General features: G+C 46.7%; 1 protein-coding gene across 2 annotated transcripts in view; it reads right to left on the reverse strand.

Moving 5' to 3' along the window:
* arhgef39 (Rho guanine nucleotide exchange factor (GEF) 39) overlaps positions 1–22,071 on the reverse strand; it is a 133,603-nt gene that overhangs the window by 110,691 nt on the left and 841 nt on the right. For both annotated transcript variants that reach the window (XR_011666768.1, XM_071331537.1), the window contains exons 2-3: positions 17,739–17,921; positions 6,364–6,458 (exon numbers count right to left, since the gene is read on the reverse strand). Coding sequence is in view for 1 of the 2 variants with exons in the window: in XM_071331537.1 (XP_071187638.1) it covers positions 6,364–6,458; positions 17,739–17,888 (245 nt within the window). In the remaining variant the exon portion in view is untranslated. The remainder of the gene's footprint in view (positions 1–6,363; positions 6,459–17,738; positions 17,922–22,071) is intronic.

Consider the following 22,071-nt stretch of genomic DNA (forward strand, 5'->3'; position numbering starts at 1 on the left):
AGACAGTAACACTATGGGTTCATCAGGTATCAGACAGTAACACTGTGGGTTCATCAGGTATCAGACAGTAACACTATGGGTTCATCAGGTATCAGACAGTAACACTATGGGTTCATCATGTATCAGACAGTAACACTATGGGTTCATCAGGTATCAGACAGTAACACTATGGGTTCATCATGTATCAGACAGTAACACTATGGGTTCATCAGGTATCAGACAGTAACACTATGGGTTCATCAGGTATCAGACAGTAACACTATGGGTTCATCAGGTATCAGACAGTAACACTATGGGTTCATCATGTATCAGACAGTAACACTATTGGTTCATCAGGTATCAGACAGTAACACTATTGGTTCATCAGGTATCAGACAGTAACACTGTGGGTTCATCAGGTAACAGGTTCTTGACTTCCGTAACCCTGGATACTATTTGATCACACACACACACACACACACACACACACACACACACACACACACACACACACACACACACAAAGCGGAACATTGTCTCAGGTTTTCAACAGTGAAAAGGCCTTCCGTCACCCTGGGTCTAGTTGTATCTGTATCACAGTACAATCACAGCACATTACTCCTCATTAAACTCCCCAGACACACCGTGGAGGGATATCAATCTCTCAAATAGCTTTGTGATTCTGCTCTAGTTTCTCTGGGTGACGTGACGCTGTCTTTGGCGTTGGTTATTACAGTCTGTTACAGTGGAACGGGGAGGAGGGGTAATTAGGTTTACCATCTACATACTATCATTGTCTTGGTCACAACTCCTCATAAACAGCCTAAACCATGATGAACGGCACGGGAGGATCATCAACACAGTAAATATTCCTGTATAAATATATAAAGTCGGCTGGTGTTTAATTACAGTGGAATTCCTGATTAGTGTGCAGTGTTGTTCCCCTGGAGTAAAGTCAATTTAAAAAAATAACAGGATGTCAACTGAGTTATACCTTCCTTCCTACATTTACCACACACACACACACACACTATGCCCAAAAACACAGACATGATACCTGACAGAAAAGCCCGTTGTTATTCCTCTGTATCAACACACTATGTCACTATAAATACGTCCCACTGACTCAATAGAAGAGTCACTATAAATACGTCCCACTGACTCAATAGAAGAGTCACTATAAAGATGTCCCACTGACTCAATAGAAGAGTTACTATAAAGATGTCCCACTGACTCAATAGAAGGGTCACTATAAAGATGTCCCACTGACTCAATAGAAGAGTCACTATAAAGATGTCCCACTGACTCAATAGAAGAGTCACTATAAAGATGTCCCACTGACTCAATAGAAGAGGCACTATAAAGATGTCCCACTGACTCAATAGAAGAGGCACTATAAAGATGTCCCACTGACTCAATAGAAGAGTTACTATAAAGATGTCCCACTGACTCAATAGAAGAGTCACTATAAAGATGTCCCACTGACTCAATAGAAGGGTCACTATAAAGATGTCCCACTGACTCAATAGAAGGGTCACTATAAAGATGTCCCACTGACTCAATAGAAGGGTCACTATAAAGACGTCCTACTGACTCAATAGAAGGGTCACTATAAAGATGTCCCACTGACTCAATAGAAGAGTCACTATAAAGACGTCCCACTGACTCAATAGAAGAGTTACTATAAAGACGTCCCACTGACAATAGAAGAGTCACTATAAAGATGTCCCACTGACTCAATAGAAGAGTCACTATAAAGATGTGCCACTGACTCAATAGAAGAGTCACTATAAAGATGTGCCACTGACTCAATAGAAGAGTCACTATAAAGACGTCCCACTGACTCAATAGAATAGTCACTATAAAGACTCAATAGAAGGGTCACTATAAAGACGTACCACTGACTCAATAGAAGAGTCACTATAAAGATGTCCCACTGACTCAATAGAAGAGTTACTATAAAGACGTCGCACTGACTCAATAGAAGAGTTACTATAAAGACGTCCCACTGACTCAATAGAAGAGTTACTATAAAGATGTCCCACTGACTCAATAGAAGTCACTATGAAGATGTCCCACTGACTCAATAGAAGAGTCACTATAAAGACGTCCCACTGACTCAATAGAAGAGTCACTATAAAGATGTCCCACTGACTCAATAGAAGAGTTACTATGAAGATGTCCCACTGACTCAATAGAAGAGTTACTATAAAGATGTCCCACTGACTCAATAGAAGAGTCACTATAAAGATGTCCCACTGACTCAATAGAAGAGTCACTATAAAGATGTCCCACTGACTCAATAGAATATGTATATTTTTTTACCTTTATTTAACTAGGTCATGTCAGTTAAGAACAAATTCTTATTTACAATGACGGTCTACCGGGGAACAGTGGGTTAACTGCCTTGTTCAGGGGCACAACGACAGATTTTTACCTTGTCAGCTCGGGGATTCGATCCAGCAACCTTTCGGTAACTGGCCCAACGCTCTAACCACTAGGCTACCTGCAGCCCCTGAAGATGAACCATCGATTCAATAGAAGAGTTATAATGAAGATGAACCATCGATTCAATGAAGATGAACCATCGATTCAATGGAGATGAACCGTCGATTCAATGGAGATGAACCATCGATTCAAAGATGAACCATCGATTCAATGGAGATGAACCATCGATTCAAAGATGAACCATCGATTCAAAGATGAACCATCGATTCAATGGAGATGAACCATCGATTCAAAGATGAACCATCGATTCAATGGAGATGAACCATCGATTCAAAGATGAACCATCGATTCAATGGAGATGAACCATCGATTCAATGAAGATGAACCATCAATTCAATGAAGATGAACCATCGATTCAATGGAATAGTTATTTATAAAGATCAAATGGAGGCTGCTGAGGGGAGGATGGCTCATAATAAAATGGCTGGAACAAACATGTCTGATACCATTCCATTGACTCCGCTGACTCCGCTGACTCCACTGACTCCAGTGTGAGCCGTCCTCCCCTCAGAACTGTTAGGTTCTAACTATCAGAGAAAGAACTCGACGGACACTATGAAAGCTTAAACCAAGTTAATTCTTCCCAGAGGGTCAAACAGCTGTACAGGCTACTGATATTTAACCCTTTCTCCTACGCCGAGTCTCCTCCTACACATCTGAACAGCCAATGCATCTCTGTTGCTAGACAGAACCTTAGTGATATCTGTTCTTCCTCACTTCATCTGACCTGACCTCTGCCCCGAAGTAGAGGGCGACCGATTATGATTTTTTTCAACACCGATACCGATTTTTAGAGGTCCAAAAAAAAGGCCATATCGATTCAATCGGACGATTTTTATACATATATTTGTATATATAATGACAATTACAACAATACTGAATAAACACTTATTTTAACTTAATATAATACATAAATAAAATCTATTTAGTCTCCAATAAATAATGAAACACGGTCAATTTGGTTTAAATAATGCAAAAACAAAGTGTTGGAGAAGAAAGTAAAAGTGCAATATGTGCCATGTAAGAAAGCTAACGTTTAAGTTCCTTGCTCAGAACATGAGAACATATGAAAACTGGTGGGTCAATATTCCCAGTTCTTCAATATTCCCAGTTAAGAAGTTTTCGGTTGTAGTTATTATAGGAATTATGACGCGTCGACTATTTGTCTCTCTACCATTTGTATTTCACAGACCTTTGACTATTGGATGTTCTAGTAGGCACTTTAGTGCTACAAGCCTAATCTCAGGAGTTGATAGGCTTGAAGTCATAAACAGCGCTGTGATTCAAGCATTGCTAAGAGCTGCTGTTTGAATGAACGCTTACGAGCCTGCTGCTGCCTACCACCGCTCAGTCAGACTGCTCTATCAAATACCAAATCATAGACTTCATTATAATAAACACACAGAAATACGAGCCTTTGGTCATTAATATGGTCAAATCCGGAAACTATCATTTCGAAAACAAAACGTTTCTTTCAGTGAAATACGGAACCGTTTCGTATTTTATCGAACGGGTGGCATCCCTAAGTCTAAATATTCCTGTTACATTGCACAACCTTCAATGTTACGTCATAATTATGTAAAATTCAGATAAATGAGTTCGCAACGAGCCAGGCGGCCCAAACTGTTGTATATACCCTGACTCTGAATGCACTTAACGCAAGAGTTGTGACACAATTTCACCTGGTTAATATTGCCTGCTAACATAAATTTATTTTAACTAAATATGCAGGTTTAAAAATATATACTTCTGTGTATTGATTTTAATTAAGGCGTTTACGGTTAGGTACATTTGTGCAAAGATTGTGCTTTTTTGGGCAATGTGCTTTTGTTAAATCGTCAACCGTTTGGCAAAGTTGAAGTAGGCTGTGATTCGATGATAAATTAACAGGCACCGCAGTGATTATATGGAACGCAGGACAAACTAGTTAACCTAGTAATATCATCAACCATGTGTAGTTAACTAGTGATTATGTGAAGATTGATTGTTTTTTATAAGTTTAAATGCTAGCTAACAACTTACCTTGGCTCCTTGCTGCACTTGCGTAACAGGTAGTCAAGCCTGCCACGCAGGCTCCTCGTGGAGTGCAATGTAATCCGCCACAATCGGCGTCCAAAAATGCAGATTACCGATTGTTATGAAAACTTGAAAATCGGCCCTAATTTAAAATCGGTCGACCTCCACCCCAAAGTACTCACTCCTCCCCAACTCACGGCTGTCATAGTGCCTGGTACCAGACTGTGTCTCTTCTCCTCCCAGAGGATCTCTGACGTCTGACAATAACATATCCTGACATAATGTAAACGTTATACATTACCCTCTCCCCCTCAGTGACATGAAGAAGTATATTTCATATTGTCAGAACCCCTCAGGAGCCTCCACTGATAAACAGGCACCAGTTTATCCAATACAGTCACACTTTGCCCGCGTCCAAAATGACACCCTATTCCCTTTATAGCGCACTACATTCGACCAGGGCCCATAGTGCACTATATAGGGAGTGGTTCGGGACACACCCTCAGTAATACACCCCTCTGTCTTCATCACGCCACTCTCAGGAAGAAAGCCTGTCAGTCTCAGAGTGGAGATGAGGACCTGTGGGACTCAACACCTGATCATTATTCAACACAGTACGATGCTCATTCTGTGAAGCTGTAAACCACATGATTAAATAGAACACGGCTATGTTGTAATGTCTACTGTTCCATTGGAACCATACGGAACACAGAACACTACCAACACGACTATGTTGTAATGTCTACGGTTCTATTGGAACCATACGGAACACAGAACACTACCAACACGACTATGTTGTAATGTCTACGGTTCTATTGGAACCATACGGAACACAGAACACTACCAACACGACTATGTTGTAATGTCTACGGTTCTATTGGAACCATACGGAACACAGAACACTACCAACACGACTATGTTGTAATGTCTACGGTTCTATTGGAACCATACGGAACACAGAACACAACCAACACGACTATGTTGTAATGTCTACGGTTCTATTGGAACCATACGGAACACAGAACACTACCAACACGACTATGTTGTAATGTCTACTGTTCTATTGGAACCATACGGAACACAGAACACTACCAACACGACTATGTTGTAATGTCTACGGTTCTATTGGAACCATACGGAACACAGAACACTACCAACACGACTATGTTGTAATGTCTACGGTTCTATTGGAACCATACGGAACACAGAACACTACCAACACGACTATGTTGTAATGTCTACGGTTCTATTGGAACCATACGGAACACAGAACACTACCAACACGACTATGTTGTAATGTCTACGGTTCTATTGGAACCATACGGAACACAGAACACTACCAACACGACTATGTTGTAATGTCTACGGTTCTATTGGAACCATACGGAACACAGAACACTACCAACACTCTAGAACAACTTTTACACCCAAACCTGGTGTCTCGGGTCTAAAAATCCGATCCTGATTAGATGCAGTAGAACTGGTTTCCAGGACCAGAGTTGAGTTGGAGGGTTCAAGAACATAGCTGGTTGTAGTAATCAAAATCTCACATTGTTGTTATTTACACACAAAGATATTAAACATGGCAAGGAGGACAGCGGTTACGTTTGGTTCACCTTGTTCATGCTGTCACTCTGGCCTGAAGCTTTTCAGTAAAGTCAGTGTGTATTTGTTTATTTTCTTGAGGAGATTTGGGGATTGTGATGTGTGTAGGCTTCAGCAGACAAGGCCCTCAGCTGTCTGAGGCCTGTCAAACCAACACTCTGAACTACTAGTGAGAGAGCCAGGGAGGGTGCCAATTAATGTCCCCCCCCCTCCTCCTTCTCCCTCCCCATCATGAATTATTAAAGAGATACTTACTGGTTTACTGAACGGATGGATGGAATGGAACTAAAGATGCTTTCTCTAATGTCCTGCCTCAGGGTGCCTTTGGCCTTCAGAATCTCCACAAAGTACTGCAAGAGAGCACACACACACACAAACAGAGACAAGAAAGAAGAACTTAGTATTTGTCTCGCCATTTGTCTAGCTAAGCCCGACTGCTATCTGGCTGCATGGTGCTGCATTGGTTCCATTGGATTCCCATGAGACTGAAACGGTTTAGGAGATTACACCACGGACAACTGAATGACTCCTAGTCCGCGTCCCCGATGGACCTCTGGTCGAGGGTTGGCCGATTTCACCATCGCATCGTCTATTAAAAAAAAAAAAAAAAAAAAAAGACAATGTTTGGCGGCCATCGTCGACGGTGACGACATTGTGATGTCACAAACAACGGTTTTAGCATATTTTAACTTGACTGCACCACCGGAGTCTGGCAGCGCACAGCAGAACAGCCCAGTGAAATGGCCTATTCCCTATTGGCCGTAGCCTATTCCCTATTGGCCGTAGCCTATTCCCTATTGGCCGTATCCTACACGTTCAATACACAGCAGGTCGACGTGCCAAATGACCTATTCCCTATTGGCCGTAGCCTACACGTTCAATACACAGCAGGTCGACATGCCAAATGACCTATTCCCTATTGGCCGTAGCCTAGACGTTCAATACACAGCAGGTCGACATGCCAAATGACCTATTCCCTATTGGCCGTAGCCTACACGTTCAATACACAGCAGGTCGACATGCCAAATGGCCTATTCCCTATTGGCCGTAGCCTATTCCCTATTGGCCGTAGCCTATTCCCTATTGGCCGTAGCATACACGTTCAATACACAGCAGGTCGGTGTACTGAACGTTGTGTATTCAACATAATGCAAGAGAACAATGTAGATAGTAGAGAGAGCGGAGAATACCCCTCTCCTCTCCAATGTGGGGTCATCACGGGCCTGTTGTCTGGCTTGTTGTTTTAACATGTGGGGTCATCATGGGCCTGTTGTCTGGCTTGTTGTTTTAACATGTGGGGTCATCATGGGCCTGTTGTCTGGCTTGTTGTTTTAACATGTGGGGTCATCATGGGCCTGTTGTCTGGCCTGTTGTTTTAACATGTGGGGTCATCATGGGCCTGTTGTCTGGCTTGTTGTTTTAACATGTGGGGTCATCATGGGCCTGTTGTCTGGCCTGTTGTTTTAACATGTGGGGTCATCATGGGCCTGTTGTCTGGCCTGTTGTTTTAACATGTGGGGTCATCATGGGCCTGTTGTTTTAACATGTGAGGTCATCATGGGCCTGTTGTTTTAACATGTGGGGTCATCATGGGCCCGTTGTCTGGCTTGTTGTTTTAACATGTGGGGTCATCATGGGCCTGTTGTCTGGCCTGTTGTTTTAACATGTGGGGTCATCATGGGCCTGTTGTCTGGCTTGTTGTTTTAACATGTGGGGTCATCATGGGCCTGTTGTCTGGCTTGTTGTTTTAACATGTGGGGTCATCATGGGCCTGTTGTCTGGCCTGTTGTTTTAACATGTGGGGTCATCATGGGCCCGTTGTCTGGCTTGTTGTTTTAACATGTGGGGTCATCATGGGCCTGTTGTCTGGCCTGTTGTTTTAACATGTGGGGTCATCATGGGCCTGTTGTCTGGCCTGTTGTTTTAACATGTGGGGTCATCATGGACCTGTTGTCTGGCTTGTTGTTTTAACATGTGGGGTCATCATGGGCCTGTTGTTTTAACATGTGGGGTCATCACGGGCCTGTTGTCTGGCCTGTTGTTTTAACATGTGGGGTCATCATGGGCCTGTTGTCTGGCCTGTTGTTTTAACATGTGGGGTCATCATGGGCCTGTTATTTTAACATGTGGGGTCATCATGGGCCTGTTATCTGGCTTGTTGTTTTAACATGTGGGGTCATCATGGGCCTGTTATCTGGCCTGTTGTTTTAACATGTGGGGTCATCATGGGCCTGTTGTCTGGCCTGTTGTTTTAACATGTGGGGTCATCATGGACCTGTTGTCTGGCTTGTTGTTTTAACATGTGGGGTCATCATGGGCCTGTTGTTTTAACATGTGGGGTCATCACGGGCCTGTTGTCTGGCCTGTTGTTTTAACATGTGGGGTCATCATGGGCCTGTTGTCTGGCCTGTTGTTTTAACATGTGGGGTCATCATGGGCCTGTTGTCTGGCTTGTTGTTTTAACATGTGGGGTCAACACGGGCCTGTTGTCTGGCTTGTTGTTTTAACATGTGGGGTCATCATGGGCCTGTTGTTTTAACATGTGGGGTCATCATGGGCCTGTTGTCTGGCCTGTTGTTTTAACATGTGGGGTCATCATGGGCCTGTTGTCTGGCTTGTTGTTTTAACATGTGGGGTCATCATGGGCCTGTTGTCTGGCTTGTTGTTTTAACATGTGGGGTCATCATGGGCCTGTTGTCTGGCCTGTTGTTTTAACATGTGGGGTCATCATGGGCCTGTTGTCTGGCTTGTTGTTTTAACATGTGGGGTCATCATGGGCCTGTTGTCTGGCTTGTTGTTTTAACATGTGGGGTCATCATGGGCCTGTTGTCTGGCTTGTTGTTTTAACATGTGGGGTCATCATGGGCCTGTTGTTTTAACATGTGGGGTCATCATGGGCCTGTTGTTTTAACATGTGGGGTCATCATGGGCCTGTTGTCTGGCTTGTTGTTTTAACATGTGGGGTCATCACGGACCTGTTGTCTGGCTTGTTGTTTTAACATGTGGGGTCATCATGGGCCTGTTATCTGGCTTGTTCTTTTAACATGTGGGGTCATCACGGACCTGTTGTCTGGCTTGTTGTTTTAACATGTGGGGTCATCATGGGCCTGTTATCTGGCTTGTTGTTTTAACATGTGGGGTCATCACGGACCTGTTGTCTGGCTTGTTGTTTTAACATGTGGGGTCATCATGGGCCTGTTGTCTGGCCTGTTGTTTTAACATGTGGGGTCATCATGGGCCTGTTGTTTTAACATGTGGGGTCATCATGGGCCTGTTGTCTGGCCTGTTGTTTTAACATGTGGGGTCATCATGGGCCTGTTGTCTGGCCTGTTGTTTTAACATGTGGGGTCATCATGGACCTGTTGTCTGGCTGGTTGTTTTAACATGTGGGGTCATCATGGGCCTGTTGTCTGGCTTGTTGTTTTAACATGTGGGGTCATCATGGGCCTGTTGTTTTAACATTTTATTTATTTATTTATTTAACCTTTATTTAACCAGGTAGGCAAATTGAGAACACGTTCTCATTTACAATTGCGACCTGGCCAAGATAAAGCAAAGCAGTTCGACACATACAACAACACATAGTTACACATGGAGTAAAACAAACATATAGTCAATAATACAGTGAAAAAAAATAAGTCTATATACAATGTGAGCAAGTGAGGTGAGATAAGGGAGGTGAAGGCAAACAAATATATGTATAAATAAATAAAAATATAAAAGGCCATGGAGGCGAAGTGAGTACAACACAGCAAGTAAAATAAAAACTAAAAAAACACTGGAATGGTTGGTTTGCAGTGGAAGAAAGTGCAAAGTAGAGACAGAAATAATGGGGTGCAAAGGAGCAAAATAAATTAATAAATAAATACAGTAGGTAAAGAGGTAGTTGTTTGGGCTAAATTGTAGATGGGTTATGTACAGGTGCAGTAATCTATGAGCTGCTCTGACAGCTGGTGCTTAAAGCTAGTGAGGGAGATAGGTGTTTCCAGTTTCAGAGATTTTTGTAGTTCGTTCCAGTCATTGGCAGCAGAGAACTGGAAGGAGAGGCGTCCAAAGGAAGAATTGGTTTTGGGGGTGACTAGAGAGATATACCTGCTGGAGCGCGTGCTACAGGTAGGTGCTGCTATGGTGACCAGCGAGCTGAGATAAGGGGGGACTTTACCTAGCAGGGTCTTGTAGATGACCTGGAACCAGTGGGTTTGGCGACGAGTATGAAGCGAGGGCCAGCCAACGAGAGTGTACAGGTCGCAGTGGTGGGTAGTATATGGGGCTTTGGTGACAAAACGGATGGCACTGTGATAGACTGCATCCAATTTATTGAGTAGGGTTTTGGAGGCTATTTTGTAAATGACATCACCGAAGTCGAGGATTGGTAGGATGGTCAGTTTTACAAGGGTATGTTTGGCAGCATGAGTAAAGGATGCTTTGTTGCGGAATAGGAAGCCAATTCTAGATTTTACTTTGGATTGGAGATGTTTGATGTGAGTCTGGAAGGAGAGTTTACAGTCTAACCAGACACCTAGGTATTTGTAGTTGTCCACATATTCTAAGTCAGAGCCGTCCAAAGTAGTGATGTTGGACAGGCGGGCAGGAGCAGGCAGCGATCGGTTGAAGAGCATGCATTTGGTTTTACTTGTATTTAAGAGCAGTTGGAGGCCACGGAAGGAGAGTTGTATGGCATTGAAGCTCGCCTGGAGGGTTGTTAACACAGTGTCAAAAGAAGGGCCAGAAGTATACAGAATAGTGTCGTCTGCGTAGAGGTGGATCAGAGAATCACCAGCAGCAAGAGCGACATCATTGATGTAAACAGAGAAGAGAGTCGGTCCAAGAATTGAACCCTGTGGCACCCCCATAGAGACTGCCAGAGGCCCGGACAACAGACCCTCCGATTTGACACACTGAACTCGATCAGAGAAGTAGTTGGTGAACCAGGCGAGGCAATCATTAGAGAAACCAAGGCTGTCGAGTCTGCCAATGAGGATGTGGTGATTGACAGAGTCAAAGGCCTTGGCCAGGTCAATGAATACGGCTGCACAGTATTGTTTCCTATCGATGGTGGTTACGATATCGTTTATGACCTTGAGCGTGGCTGAGGTGCACCCATGACCAGCTCTGAAACCAGATTAAATAGCGGAGAAGGTGTGGTGGGATTCGAAATGGTCGGTAATCTGTTTGTTGACTTGGCTTTCGAAGACCTTAGAAAGGCAGGGTAGGATAGATATAGGTCTGTAGCAGTTAGGGTCAAGGGTGTCCCCCCCTTTGAAGAGGGGGATAACCGCAGCTGCTTTCCAATCTTTGGGGATCTCAGACGACACGAAAGAGAGGTTGAAGAGGCTAGTAATAGGGGTGGCAACAATTTCAGCATATAGTTTTAGAAAGAAAGGGTCCAGATTATCTAGCCCGGCTGATTTGTAAGGGTCCAGATTTTGCAGCTCATTTAGAACATCAGCTGACTGTATTTGGGAGAAAGAGAAATGGGGAAGGCTTGGGCGAGTAGCAGAGGGGAGGGCAGTGCTGTTGTCCGGGGTAGGGGTAGCCAGGTGGACAGCATGGCCAGCCGTAGAAAAATGCTTATTGAAATTCTCAATTATAGTGGATTTGTCGGTGGTGACAGTGTTTCCTATCTTCAGAGCGGTTGGAAGCTGGGAGGAGGTGTACTTATTCTCCATGGACTTTACGGTGTCCCAGAACTTTTTTGAATTTGTGTTGCAGGAAGCAAATTTCTGCTTGAAAAAGCTAGCCTTGGCTGTTCTAACTGCCTGTGTATATTGGTTTCTGGCTTCCCTGAAAAGTTGCATATCACGGGGGCTGTTCGATGCTAATGCAGAACGCCATAGGATGTTTTTCTGTTGGTTAAGGGCAGTCAGGTCAGGAGAGAACCAAGGGCTATATCTGTTCCTGGTTCTAAATTTCTTGAATGGGGCATGCTTATTCAAGATGGTGAGGAAGGCATTTTTAAAAAATGACCAGGCATCCTCTACTGACGGGATGAGATCAATATCCTTCCAGGATACCCCGGCCAGGTCGATTAGAAAGGCCTGCTCGCTGAAGTGTTTCAGGGAGCGTTTGACAGTGATGAGTGGAGGTCGTTTGACCGCTGACCCATTACGGATGCAGGCAATGAGGCAGTGATCGCTGAGATCTTGGTTGAAAACAGCAGAGGTGTATTTGGAGGGCAAGTTTGTTAGGATGATATCTATGAGGGTACCCGTGTTTACGGAATTGGGGTGGTACCTGGTAGGTTCATTGATAATTTGTGTGAGATTGAGGGCATCAAGCTTAGATTGTAGGGTGGCTGGGGTGTTGAGCATGTTCAAATTTAGGTCGCCTAGCAGCACGAGCTCTGAAGATAGATGGGGGGCAATCAGTTCACATATAGTGTCCAGAGCACAGCTGGGGGCAGAGGGTGGTCTATAGCAGGCGGCAACGGTGAGAGACTTGTTTTTAGAGAGGTGGATTTTTAAAAGTAGAAGTTCAAATTGTTTGGGAACAGACCTGGATAGTATAACAGAACTCTGCAGGCAGTCTTTGCAGTAGATTGCAACACCACCCCCTTTGGCCGTTCTATCTTGTCTGAAAATCTTGTAATTGGGGATGAAAATGTCTGAATTTTTGGTGGTCTTTCTAAGCCAGGATTCAGACACGGCTAAAACATCCGGGTTGGCAGAGTGTGCTAAAGCAGTGAACAAAACAAACTTAGGGAGGAGGCTTCTAATGTTAACATGCATGAAGCCAAGGCTATTACGGTTACAGAAGTCATCAAAAGAGAGCGCCTGGGGAATAGGAGTGGAGCCAGGTACTGCAGGGCCTGGATTCACCTCTACATCACCAGAGGAACAGAGGAGGAGTAGGATAAGGGTACGGCTAAAAGCTATGAGAATTGGTCGCCTAGAGCTACTAGAGCAGAGAGTAAAAGGAGGTTTCTGGGGGCGATAAAATAGTTTAAAGGAATAATGTACAGACAAAGGTATGGTAGGATGTGAATACAGTGGAGGTAAACCTAGGTATTGAGTGATGATGAGAGAGATATTGTCTCTAGAAACATCATTGAAACCAGGTGATGTCATCGCATATGTGGGTGGTGGAACTGAGAGGTTGGATATGGTATAGAGAGCAGGGCTAGAATCTCTACAGTGAAATAAGCCAATAAACACTAACCAGAACAGCAATGGACAAGGCATATTTACATTAAGGAGAGGCATGCTAATCGAGTGATCAATAAGGGTCCAGTGAGTAGAGGTTGGTTGGGGTCGTGGCGATCCAGACAGCTGGCCGGGTATATGGCTATCGGTAGCAGCATAGGATGGAGGTCTGTTTGTAGATACCTCGTGCGTTTCCGTCGGTAGGTTAGTGGGGTTCCGTGTAGTGGGGTTCCGTGTGGTAGCGGGGATCAATCCAAATTGGCAAAATAGATATAGTGACCCAAGGAAAAAAAACATGTGGGGTCATCATGGGCCTGTTGTTTTAACATGTGGGGTCATCTGTTGTTTTAACATGTGGGGTCATCATGGGCCTGTTGTCATGGGCCTGTTGTTTTAACATGTGGGGTCATCATGGGCCTGTTGTTTTAACATGTGGGGTCATCATGGGCCTGTTGTTTTAACATGTGGGGTCATCATGGGCCTGTTGTTTTAACATGTGGGGTCATCATGGGCCTGTTGTTTTAACATGTGGGGTCATCATGGGCCTGTTGTTTTAACATGTGGGGTCATCATGGGCCTGTTGTTTTAACATGTGGGGTCATCATGGGCCTGTTGTTTTAACATGTGGGGTCATCATGGGCCTGTTGTTTTAACATGTGGGGTCATCATGGGCCTGTTGTTTTAACATGTGGGGTCATCATGGGCCTGTTGTTTTAACATGTGGGGTCATCATGGGCCTGTTGTTTTAACATGTGGGGTCATCATGGGCCTGTTGTTTTAACATGTGGGGTCATCATGGGCCTGTTGTTTTAACATGTGTGGTCATCACGGGCCTGTTGTTTTAACATGTGGGGTCATCATGGGCCTGTTGTTTTAACATGTGGGGTCATCATGGGCCTGTTGTTTTAACATGTGGGGTCATCACGGGCCTGTTGTTTTAACATGTGGGGTCATCATGGGCCTGTTGTTTTAAGATGTGGGGTCATCATGGGCCTGTTGTCTGGCCTGTTGTTTTAACATGTGGGGTCATCATGGACCTGTTGTCTGGCCTGTTGTTTTAACATGTGGGGTCATCACGGGCCTGTTGTCTGGCCTGTTGTTTTAACATGTGGGGTCATCACGGGCCTGTTGTTTTAACATGTGGGGTCATCATGGGCCTGTTGTCTGGCCTGTTGTTTTAACATGTGGGGTCATCATGGGCCTGTTGTCTGGCCTGTTGTTTTAACATGTGGGGTCATCATGGGCCTGTTGTTTTAACATGTGGGGTCATCACGGGCTTGTTGTTTTAACATGTGGGGTCATCACGGGCTTGTTGTTTTAACATGTGGGGTCATCACGGGCCTGTTGTTTTAACATGTGGGGTCATCATGGGCCTGTTGTTTTAACATGTGGGGTCATCATGGGCCTGTTGTTTTAACATGTGGGGTCATCATGGGCCTGTTGTTTTAACATGTGGGGTCATCATGGGCCTGTTGTTTTAACATGTGGGGTCATCATGGGCCTGTTGTTTTAACATGTGGGGTCATCATGGGCCTGTTGTTTTAACATGTGGGGTCATCATGGGCCTGTTGTTTTAACATGTGGGGTCATCATGGGCCTGTTGTTTTAACATGTGGGGTCATCATGGGCCTGTTGTTTTAACATGTGGGGTCATCATGGGCCTGTTGTCTGGCTTGTTGTTTTAACATGTGGGGTCATCATGGGCCTGGTGTCTGGCCTGTTGTTTTAACATGTGGGGTCATCATGGGCCTGTTGTTTTAACATGTGGGGTCATCATGGGCCTGTTGTTTTAACATGTGGGGTCATCATGGGCCTGTTGTCTGGCTTGTTGTTTTAACATGTGGGGTCATCATGGGCCTGTTGCCTGGCCTGTTGTTTTAACATGTGGGGTCATCATGGGCCTGTTGTTTTAACATGTGGGGTCATCATGGGCCTGTTGTCTGGCTTGTTGTTTTAACATGTGGGGTCATCATGGGCCTGTTGCCTGGCCTGTTGTTTTAACATGTGGGGTCATCATGGGCCTGTTGTTTTAACATGTGGGGTCATCATGGGCCTGTTGTCTGGCCTGTTGTTTTAACATGTGGGGTCATCACGGGCTTGTTGTTTTAACATGTGGGGTCATCATGGGCCTGTTGTTTTAACATGTGGGGTCATCATGGGCCTGTTGTCTGGCTTGTTGTTTTAACATGTGGGGTCATCATGGGCCTGTTGCCTGGCCTGTTGTTTTAACATGTGGGGTCATCATGGGCCTGTTGTTTTAACATGTGGGGTCATCATGGGCCTGTTGTCTGGCCTGTTGTTTTAACATGTGGGGTCATCATGGACCTGTTGTCTGGCTTGTTGTTTTAACATGTGGGGTCATCATGGGCCTGTTGTCTGGCCTGTTGTTTTAACATGTGGGGTCATCATGGGCCTGTTGTTTTAACATGTGGGGTCATCATGGGCCTGTTGTTTTAACATGTGGGGTCATCATGGGCCTGTTGTCTGGCTTATTGTTTTAACATGTGGGGTCATCATGGGCCTGTTGTCTGGCTTGTTGTTTTAACATGTGGGGTCATCATGGGCCTGTTGTCTGGCTTGTTGTTTTAACATGTGGGGTCATCATGGGCCTGTTGTCTGGCCTGTTGTTTTAACATGTGGGGTCATCATGGGCCTGTTGTCTGGCTTGTTGTTTTAACATGTGGGGTCATCATGGGCCTGTTGTCTGGCCTGTTGTTTTAACATGTGGGGTCATCATGGGCCTGTTGTTTTAACATGTGGGGTCATCATGGGCCTGTTGTCTGGCCTGTTGTTTTAACATGTGGGGTCATCATGGACCTGTTGTCTGGCTTGTTGTTTTAACATGTGGGGTCATCATGGGCCTGTTGTCTGGCCTGTTGTTTTAACATGTGGGGTCATCATGGGCCTGTTGTTTTAACATGTGGGGTCATCATGGGCCTGTTGTTTTAACATGTGGGGTCATCATGGGCCTGTTGTCTGGCTTATTGTTTTAACATGTGGGGTCATCATGGGCCTGTTGTCTGGCTTGTTGTTTTAACATGTGGGGTCATCATGGGCCTGTTGTCTGGCTTGTTGTTTTAACATGTGGGGTCATCATGGGCCTGTTGTCTGGCCTGTTGTTTTAACATGTGGGGTCATCATGGGCCTGTTGTCTGGCTTGTTGTTTTAACATGTGGGGTCATCATGGGCCTGTTGTCTGGCCTGTTGTTTTAACATGTGGGGTCATCATGGGCCTGTTGTTTTAACATGTGGGGTCATCACGGGCCTGTTGTCTGGCTTATTGTTTTAACATGTGGGGTCATCATGAGCCTGTTGTCTGGCTTGTTGTTTTAACATGTGGGGTCATCACGGGCCCAGGTAAATGTTTATTGGTCAATAGCGGCCATGTTGTTTTAGAGTACTAGTCTGTATTGCGTTGAGAGATCTTTGTCCATAGATGCCACATGTCAAGTGTCATGCAGATCGGTCATTCAGTGCCAGAAGAGTTGCATTTTAAGTGTTTTTCACAAAATTAAAAAAGGAAGTAAAATCTTTATAAAGATTTGTTAGTCTTTATAAACTCATAGTACAGCGCTCTGCCCATCTGAAGGTTGGGAAACACTGTCGGCCTGTATTCAGAAGAGTATCAGAGCAGGAGTGCTAATCTAGGATCAGGCCCCCCCCGTCTATGTTATCTGATTCATTATGATCTAGGATCAGGTCCCCCCCGTCTATGTAATCTGATACATTATGATCTAGGATCAGGCCCCCCTGTCTATGTAATCTGATTCATTATAATCTAGGATCAGGTCCCCCCCATTCCATGTAATCTGATTCATTATGATCTAGGATCAGGTCCCCCCGTCTCCATGTAATCTGATTCATTATGATCTAGGATCAGGTCCCCCCATCTATGTTATCTGATTCATTATGATCTAGGATCAGGTCCCCCTCTCTATGTAATCTGATTCATTATGATCTAGGATCAGGTCCCCCCCTCTCCATGTAATCTGATTCATTATGATCTAGGATCAGGTCCCCCTCTCTATGTAATCTGATTCATTATGATCTAAAACACTGATCCTAGATCAGCACTCTATGAATATGGGTCTATAGTAAGGGCAGCAGGTAGCCAAGAGGTTATTAAGCGCGTCGGGCCAGTAACCAAAAAGGACGCTGGTTCGAATCCCAGAGCCAGCAAGGCGGACAAATCTGCCGTTATGCCCTTGAGCAAGGCAGTTAACCCCCAACATCAACACGAGGCGCCGATGACGTGGATACGGAAGCCATTTCTGTTGAATGCATTCAGTTGTACAATTACCTAGGTATCCCATTTCCTGTTTCAGCCGGACAAATGGTTGAGTCCCAAAATGGCCCCCATATTCCAAGCACAGTTCACTACTGTTGAACACAGCCCCATGGGTCCAGATCAAAACTAGAACACACTATAGGGAATAGGGTGTCATTTGGGACGCGTGACAGTATAAATAGCAGGTGTTGTTGACATACCGTGTTGACTAGTTCTAGTTGTTTACAGTATTTCTGTTCAGTTTGGACCAGGGCCCTGGCTGTACGGGTTCTCTTTCTCTCCCACTTCTCTCTCTGCTCCTGGACACTACGGCTGCCGGTCGGGTCCACGGGGGTGGGGGAGAAACTCATGGTCCTTCTGGGGCTGACTCCAGATCAGGACAACTGTAGACAGATGAAATCATTAAGGGGAGAAAGTCATGGTATTACTGGGGCTGACTCGAGATCAGGACAACTGTAGACAGATGAAATCATTAGAGGGAGAAACTAATGGTCCTACCAGGGCGGACACTGACTCCAGATCTGTAGAGAATAAAACATTGGACATTTTCTTACTTTTTCCAAACCATTATAGGTTTCTGAAATTCACTAGGACTAGAAATCTCACCTGAAGTTTGTGAAAAAGCTATATCCAACAGCAATATTGACAATCACACTAATATTTTTTTACATGGTCAAGGACTAAGTATTTCATAGAGCTCAATAACCAATAGTATTGCAGAAGACCCAAGGACACAGTGCTGAGGAAGGAACTGTGTTTAGTGATGCAATTAGTCTCTCCCTCGCTCTCTGACCAAGTCCTCCCTCGCACGCTTGCTCTCTGACCCAGTCCTTCCTCGCACGCTCGCTCTCTCTCTGACCCAGTCCTCCCTCGCAAGCTCGCTCTCTGACCCAGTCCTTCCTCGCACGCTCGCTCTCTCTCTCTCTCTCTGACCCAGTCCTCCCTCGCACGCTCGCTCTCTGACCCAGTCCTCGCTCGCACGCTCGCTCTCTGACCCAGTCCTCGCTCGCACGCTCGCTCTCTGACCCAGTCCTCGCTCGCACGCTCGCTCTCTGACCCAGTCCTCGCTCGCACGCTCGCTCTCTGACCCAGTCCTCCCTCTCTCTCTCTCTGACCCAGTCCTCCCTCTCTCTCTCTCTCTGACCCAGTCCTCCCTCTCTCTCTCTCTGACCCAGTCCTCCCTCTCTCTCTCTCTGACCCAGTCCTCCCTCTCTCTCTCTCTTCCCAGTCCTCCCTCTCTCTCTCTCTCTCTCTCTTCCCAGTCCTCCCTCTCTCTCTCTCTCTGTCCTCCCTCTCTCTCTCTCTCTGACCCAGTCCTCCCTCGCACGCTCGCTCTCTGACCCAGTCCTCCCTCGCACGCTCGCTCTCTGACCCAGTCCTCCCTCTCTCTGACCCAGTCCTCCCTCTCTCTCTCTCTGACCCAGTCCTCCCTCTCTCTCTCTCTCTGACCCAGTCCTCCCTCTCTCTCTCTTCCCAGTCCCTCTCTCTCTCTTCCCAGTCCTCCCTCTCTCTCTCTCTCTCTTCCCAGGCCTCCCTCTCTCTCTCTCTGACCCAGTCCTCCCTCTCTCTCTCTCTCCAGTCCTCCCTCTCTCTCTTCCCAGTCCTCCCTCTCTCTCTTCCCAGTCCTCCCTCTCTCTCTCTTCCCAGTCCTCCCTCTCTCTCTCTTCCCAGTCCTCCCTCTCTCTCTCTCTGACGCAGTCCTCCCTCCCTCTCTCTCTGACCCAGTCCTCCCTCTCTCTCTGACCCAGTCCTCCCTCTCTCTCTGACCCAGTCCTCCCTCTCTCTGACCCAGTCCTCCCTCTCTCTGACCCAGTCCTCCCTCTCTCTGACCCAGTCCTCCCTCTCTCTGACCCAGTCCTCCCTCTCTCTCTCTCTGACCTCCCTCTCTCTCTCTCTGACCCAGTCCTCCCTCTCTCTCTCTCTCTGACCCAGTCCTCCCTCTCTCTCTCTCTGACCCAGTCCTCCCTCTCTCTCTCTCTGACCCAGTCCTCCCTCTCTCTCTCTCTGACCCAGTCCTCCCTCTCTCTCTCTCTCTCTGACCCAGTCCTCCCTCTCTCTCTCTCTCTGACCCAGTCCTCCCTCTCTCTCTCTCTCTCTCTGACCCAGTCCTCCCTCTCTCTCTCTCTCTCTCTGACCCAGTCCTCCCTCTCTCTCTCTCTCTCTCTGACCCAGTCCTCCCTCTCTCTCTCTCTCTCTGACCCAGTCCTCCCTCGCTCTCTCTCTCTCTCTGACCCAGTCCTCCCTCGCTCTCTCTCTCTCTGACGCAGTCCTCCCTCCCTCTCTCTCTGACCCAGTCCTCGCTCCCTCTCTCTCTGACCCAGTCCTCGCTCCCTCTCTCTCTGACCCAGTCCTCCCTCCCTCTCTCTCTGACCCAGTCCTCCCTCCCTCCCTCTCTCTCTGACCCAGTCCTCCCTCCCTCCCTCTCTCTCTGACCCAGTCCTCCCTCCCTCCCTCTCTCTCTGACCCAGTCCTCCCTCCCTCCCTCTCTCTCTGACCCAGTCCTCCCTCCCTCCCTCTCTCTCTGACCCAGTACTCCCTCCCTCCCTCTCTCTCTGACCCAGTCCTCCCTCCCTCCCTCTCTCTCTGACCCAGTCCTCCCTCCCTCTCTCTCTGACCCAGTCCTCCCTCTCTCTCTCTGACCCAGTCCTCCCTCCCTCGCAGAAAGGCACTCTGTGTGTCATTGATCAGACCCTGTTGTTTACAGTGTGTTAGTTAGTGAAAGGCTGTCGTTGACGCTCGGCACCCTGGGAGACTTCACTGGGGTTAATTGCTGCTAAAGCGCTGCCCTCAGACTTTAAGTAATGGCCCTGGATTCTAACGCCCGTCCCAAATGGCACCCTATTCCCTATTATAGTGCACTACGGGCCCTGGTCTAAAGTAGTGCACTATAAAAGGAAACAGGGTGCCAGTTGGAACACAGCCCAGGTGTCTCAGCCTGCTCTGTGGTGCTACAGAGGAGATGACACTAATGAGGGAGTCCAGGGAGGATAACTAGTTAAGGGACAACAAGGCGAGAAGAGGGAGTCAGAGATCGGGAGAAAGCACTGGGTTACATACACTCAGAGAGAGAGAGATAGAGAGAGAGAACGGGAGGACACCTCTTAGCCAGGGGACATGAAGGGAGAGAAAGGGAAGACACCTCTTAGCCAGGGGACATGAAGGGAGAGAGAAAGGGAGGACACCTCTTAGCCAGGGGACATGAAGGGAGAGAGAAAGGGAGGACACCTCTTAGCCAGGGGACATGAAGGGAGAGAGAAAGGGGGAGGACACCTCTTAGCCAGGGGATATGAAGGGAGAGAGAAAGGGAGGACACCTCTTAGCCAGGGGACATGAAGGGAGAGAGAAAGGGAGGACACCTCTTAGCCAGGGGACATGAAGGGAGAGAGAAAGGGAGGACACCTCTTAGCCAGGGGACATGAAGGGAGAGAGAAAGGGAGGACACCTCTTAGCCAGGGGACATGAAGGGAGAGAGAAAGGGGGAGGTCAATAGAAGGGCATGTGAAAGCACCTCTTAGCTAATAGGAAGCAGACATGTCTGTCTTCCATTCCTCCTTGTGTCATGACATGTTGGGAGGTTTCCCCCATTAGCAGTAAAGACCTTTTCAGACTGTAGGTCAGATTCAGTCTATTACGATCATCACGTCACACTGTGCGATGGTACCAGATTAAAATCTGGATATCAGCCTGGCCAGATTGGATATCAGCCTGGCCAGATTGTAAATGACAGAATTTAAGCAAAAATCATACGTTCTGCGATTGGCTTGCGAGGCTAGGTCAACTGACGCGGGCTGGGTCAACTGACGCGGGATGGGTCAACCGACGCGGGATGGGTCAACCGACGCGGGCTGGGTCAACCGACGCGGGCTGGGTCAACCGACGCGGGCTGGGTCAACCGACGCGGGCTGGGTCAACCGACGCGGGCTGGGTCAACCGACGCGGGATGGGTCAACCGACGCGGGATGGGTCAACCGACGCGGGCCGGGTCAACCGACGCGGGATGGGTCAACCGACGCGGGATGGGTCAACCGACGCGGGATGGGTCAACCGACGCGGGCCGGGTCAACCGACGCGGGCCGGGTCAACTGACGCGGGCTAGGTCAACTGACGCGATGTGTTAGTTCTGAGCAGACCTTACCTCTATGCTTTACACGCGAGAGAAGTGAGTTCAGAAAAAGCTAAAAGTACGCATCTAAGAAAACAAAATGTCACATACAAATGTATGTTCTGGCTGAGGGTCGTCCGGGTTAGAGGGAGGGTTTGGCCGGCTGGGATGTCCCCGTCTCATCGCCTTACGAGCAACTAATTAGCATTTCATTTTTAGGGGGTAAATACAGGCAAATATATTGCTAAAAGTCACCTTGTCCTATAGAGATTTACAGTTATGAAAAACGTTGTGCCAGGGTAAGCCTAAACGAAACACAGACCTTATTTTAAGGGTTTCTAAAAATCTCTTATGGGAAAAATTAATGGCGGAAAAACAATTGGAACCATTTTCTTGTTTGACCCTTAGGTTTTATGGGTAATATGACTACC

The sequence above is a fragment of the Salvelinus alpinus genome, chromosome 11, assembly GCF_045679555.1.
Source record: "Salvelinus alpinus chromosome 11, SLU_Salpinus.1, whole genome shotgun sequence".
In the NCBI taxonomy this organism is placed as follows: Eukaryota; Metazoa; Chordata; class Actinopteri; order Salmoniformes; family Salmonidae; genus Salvelinus; species Salvelinus alpinus.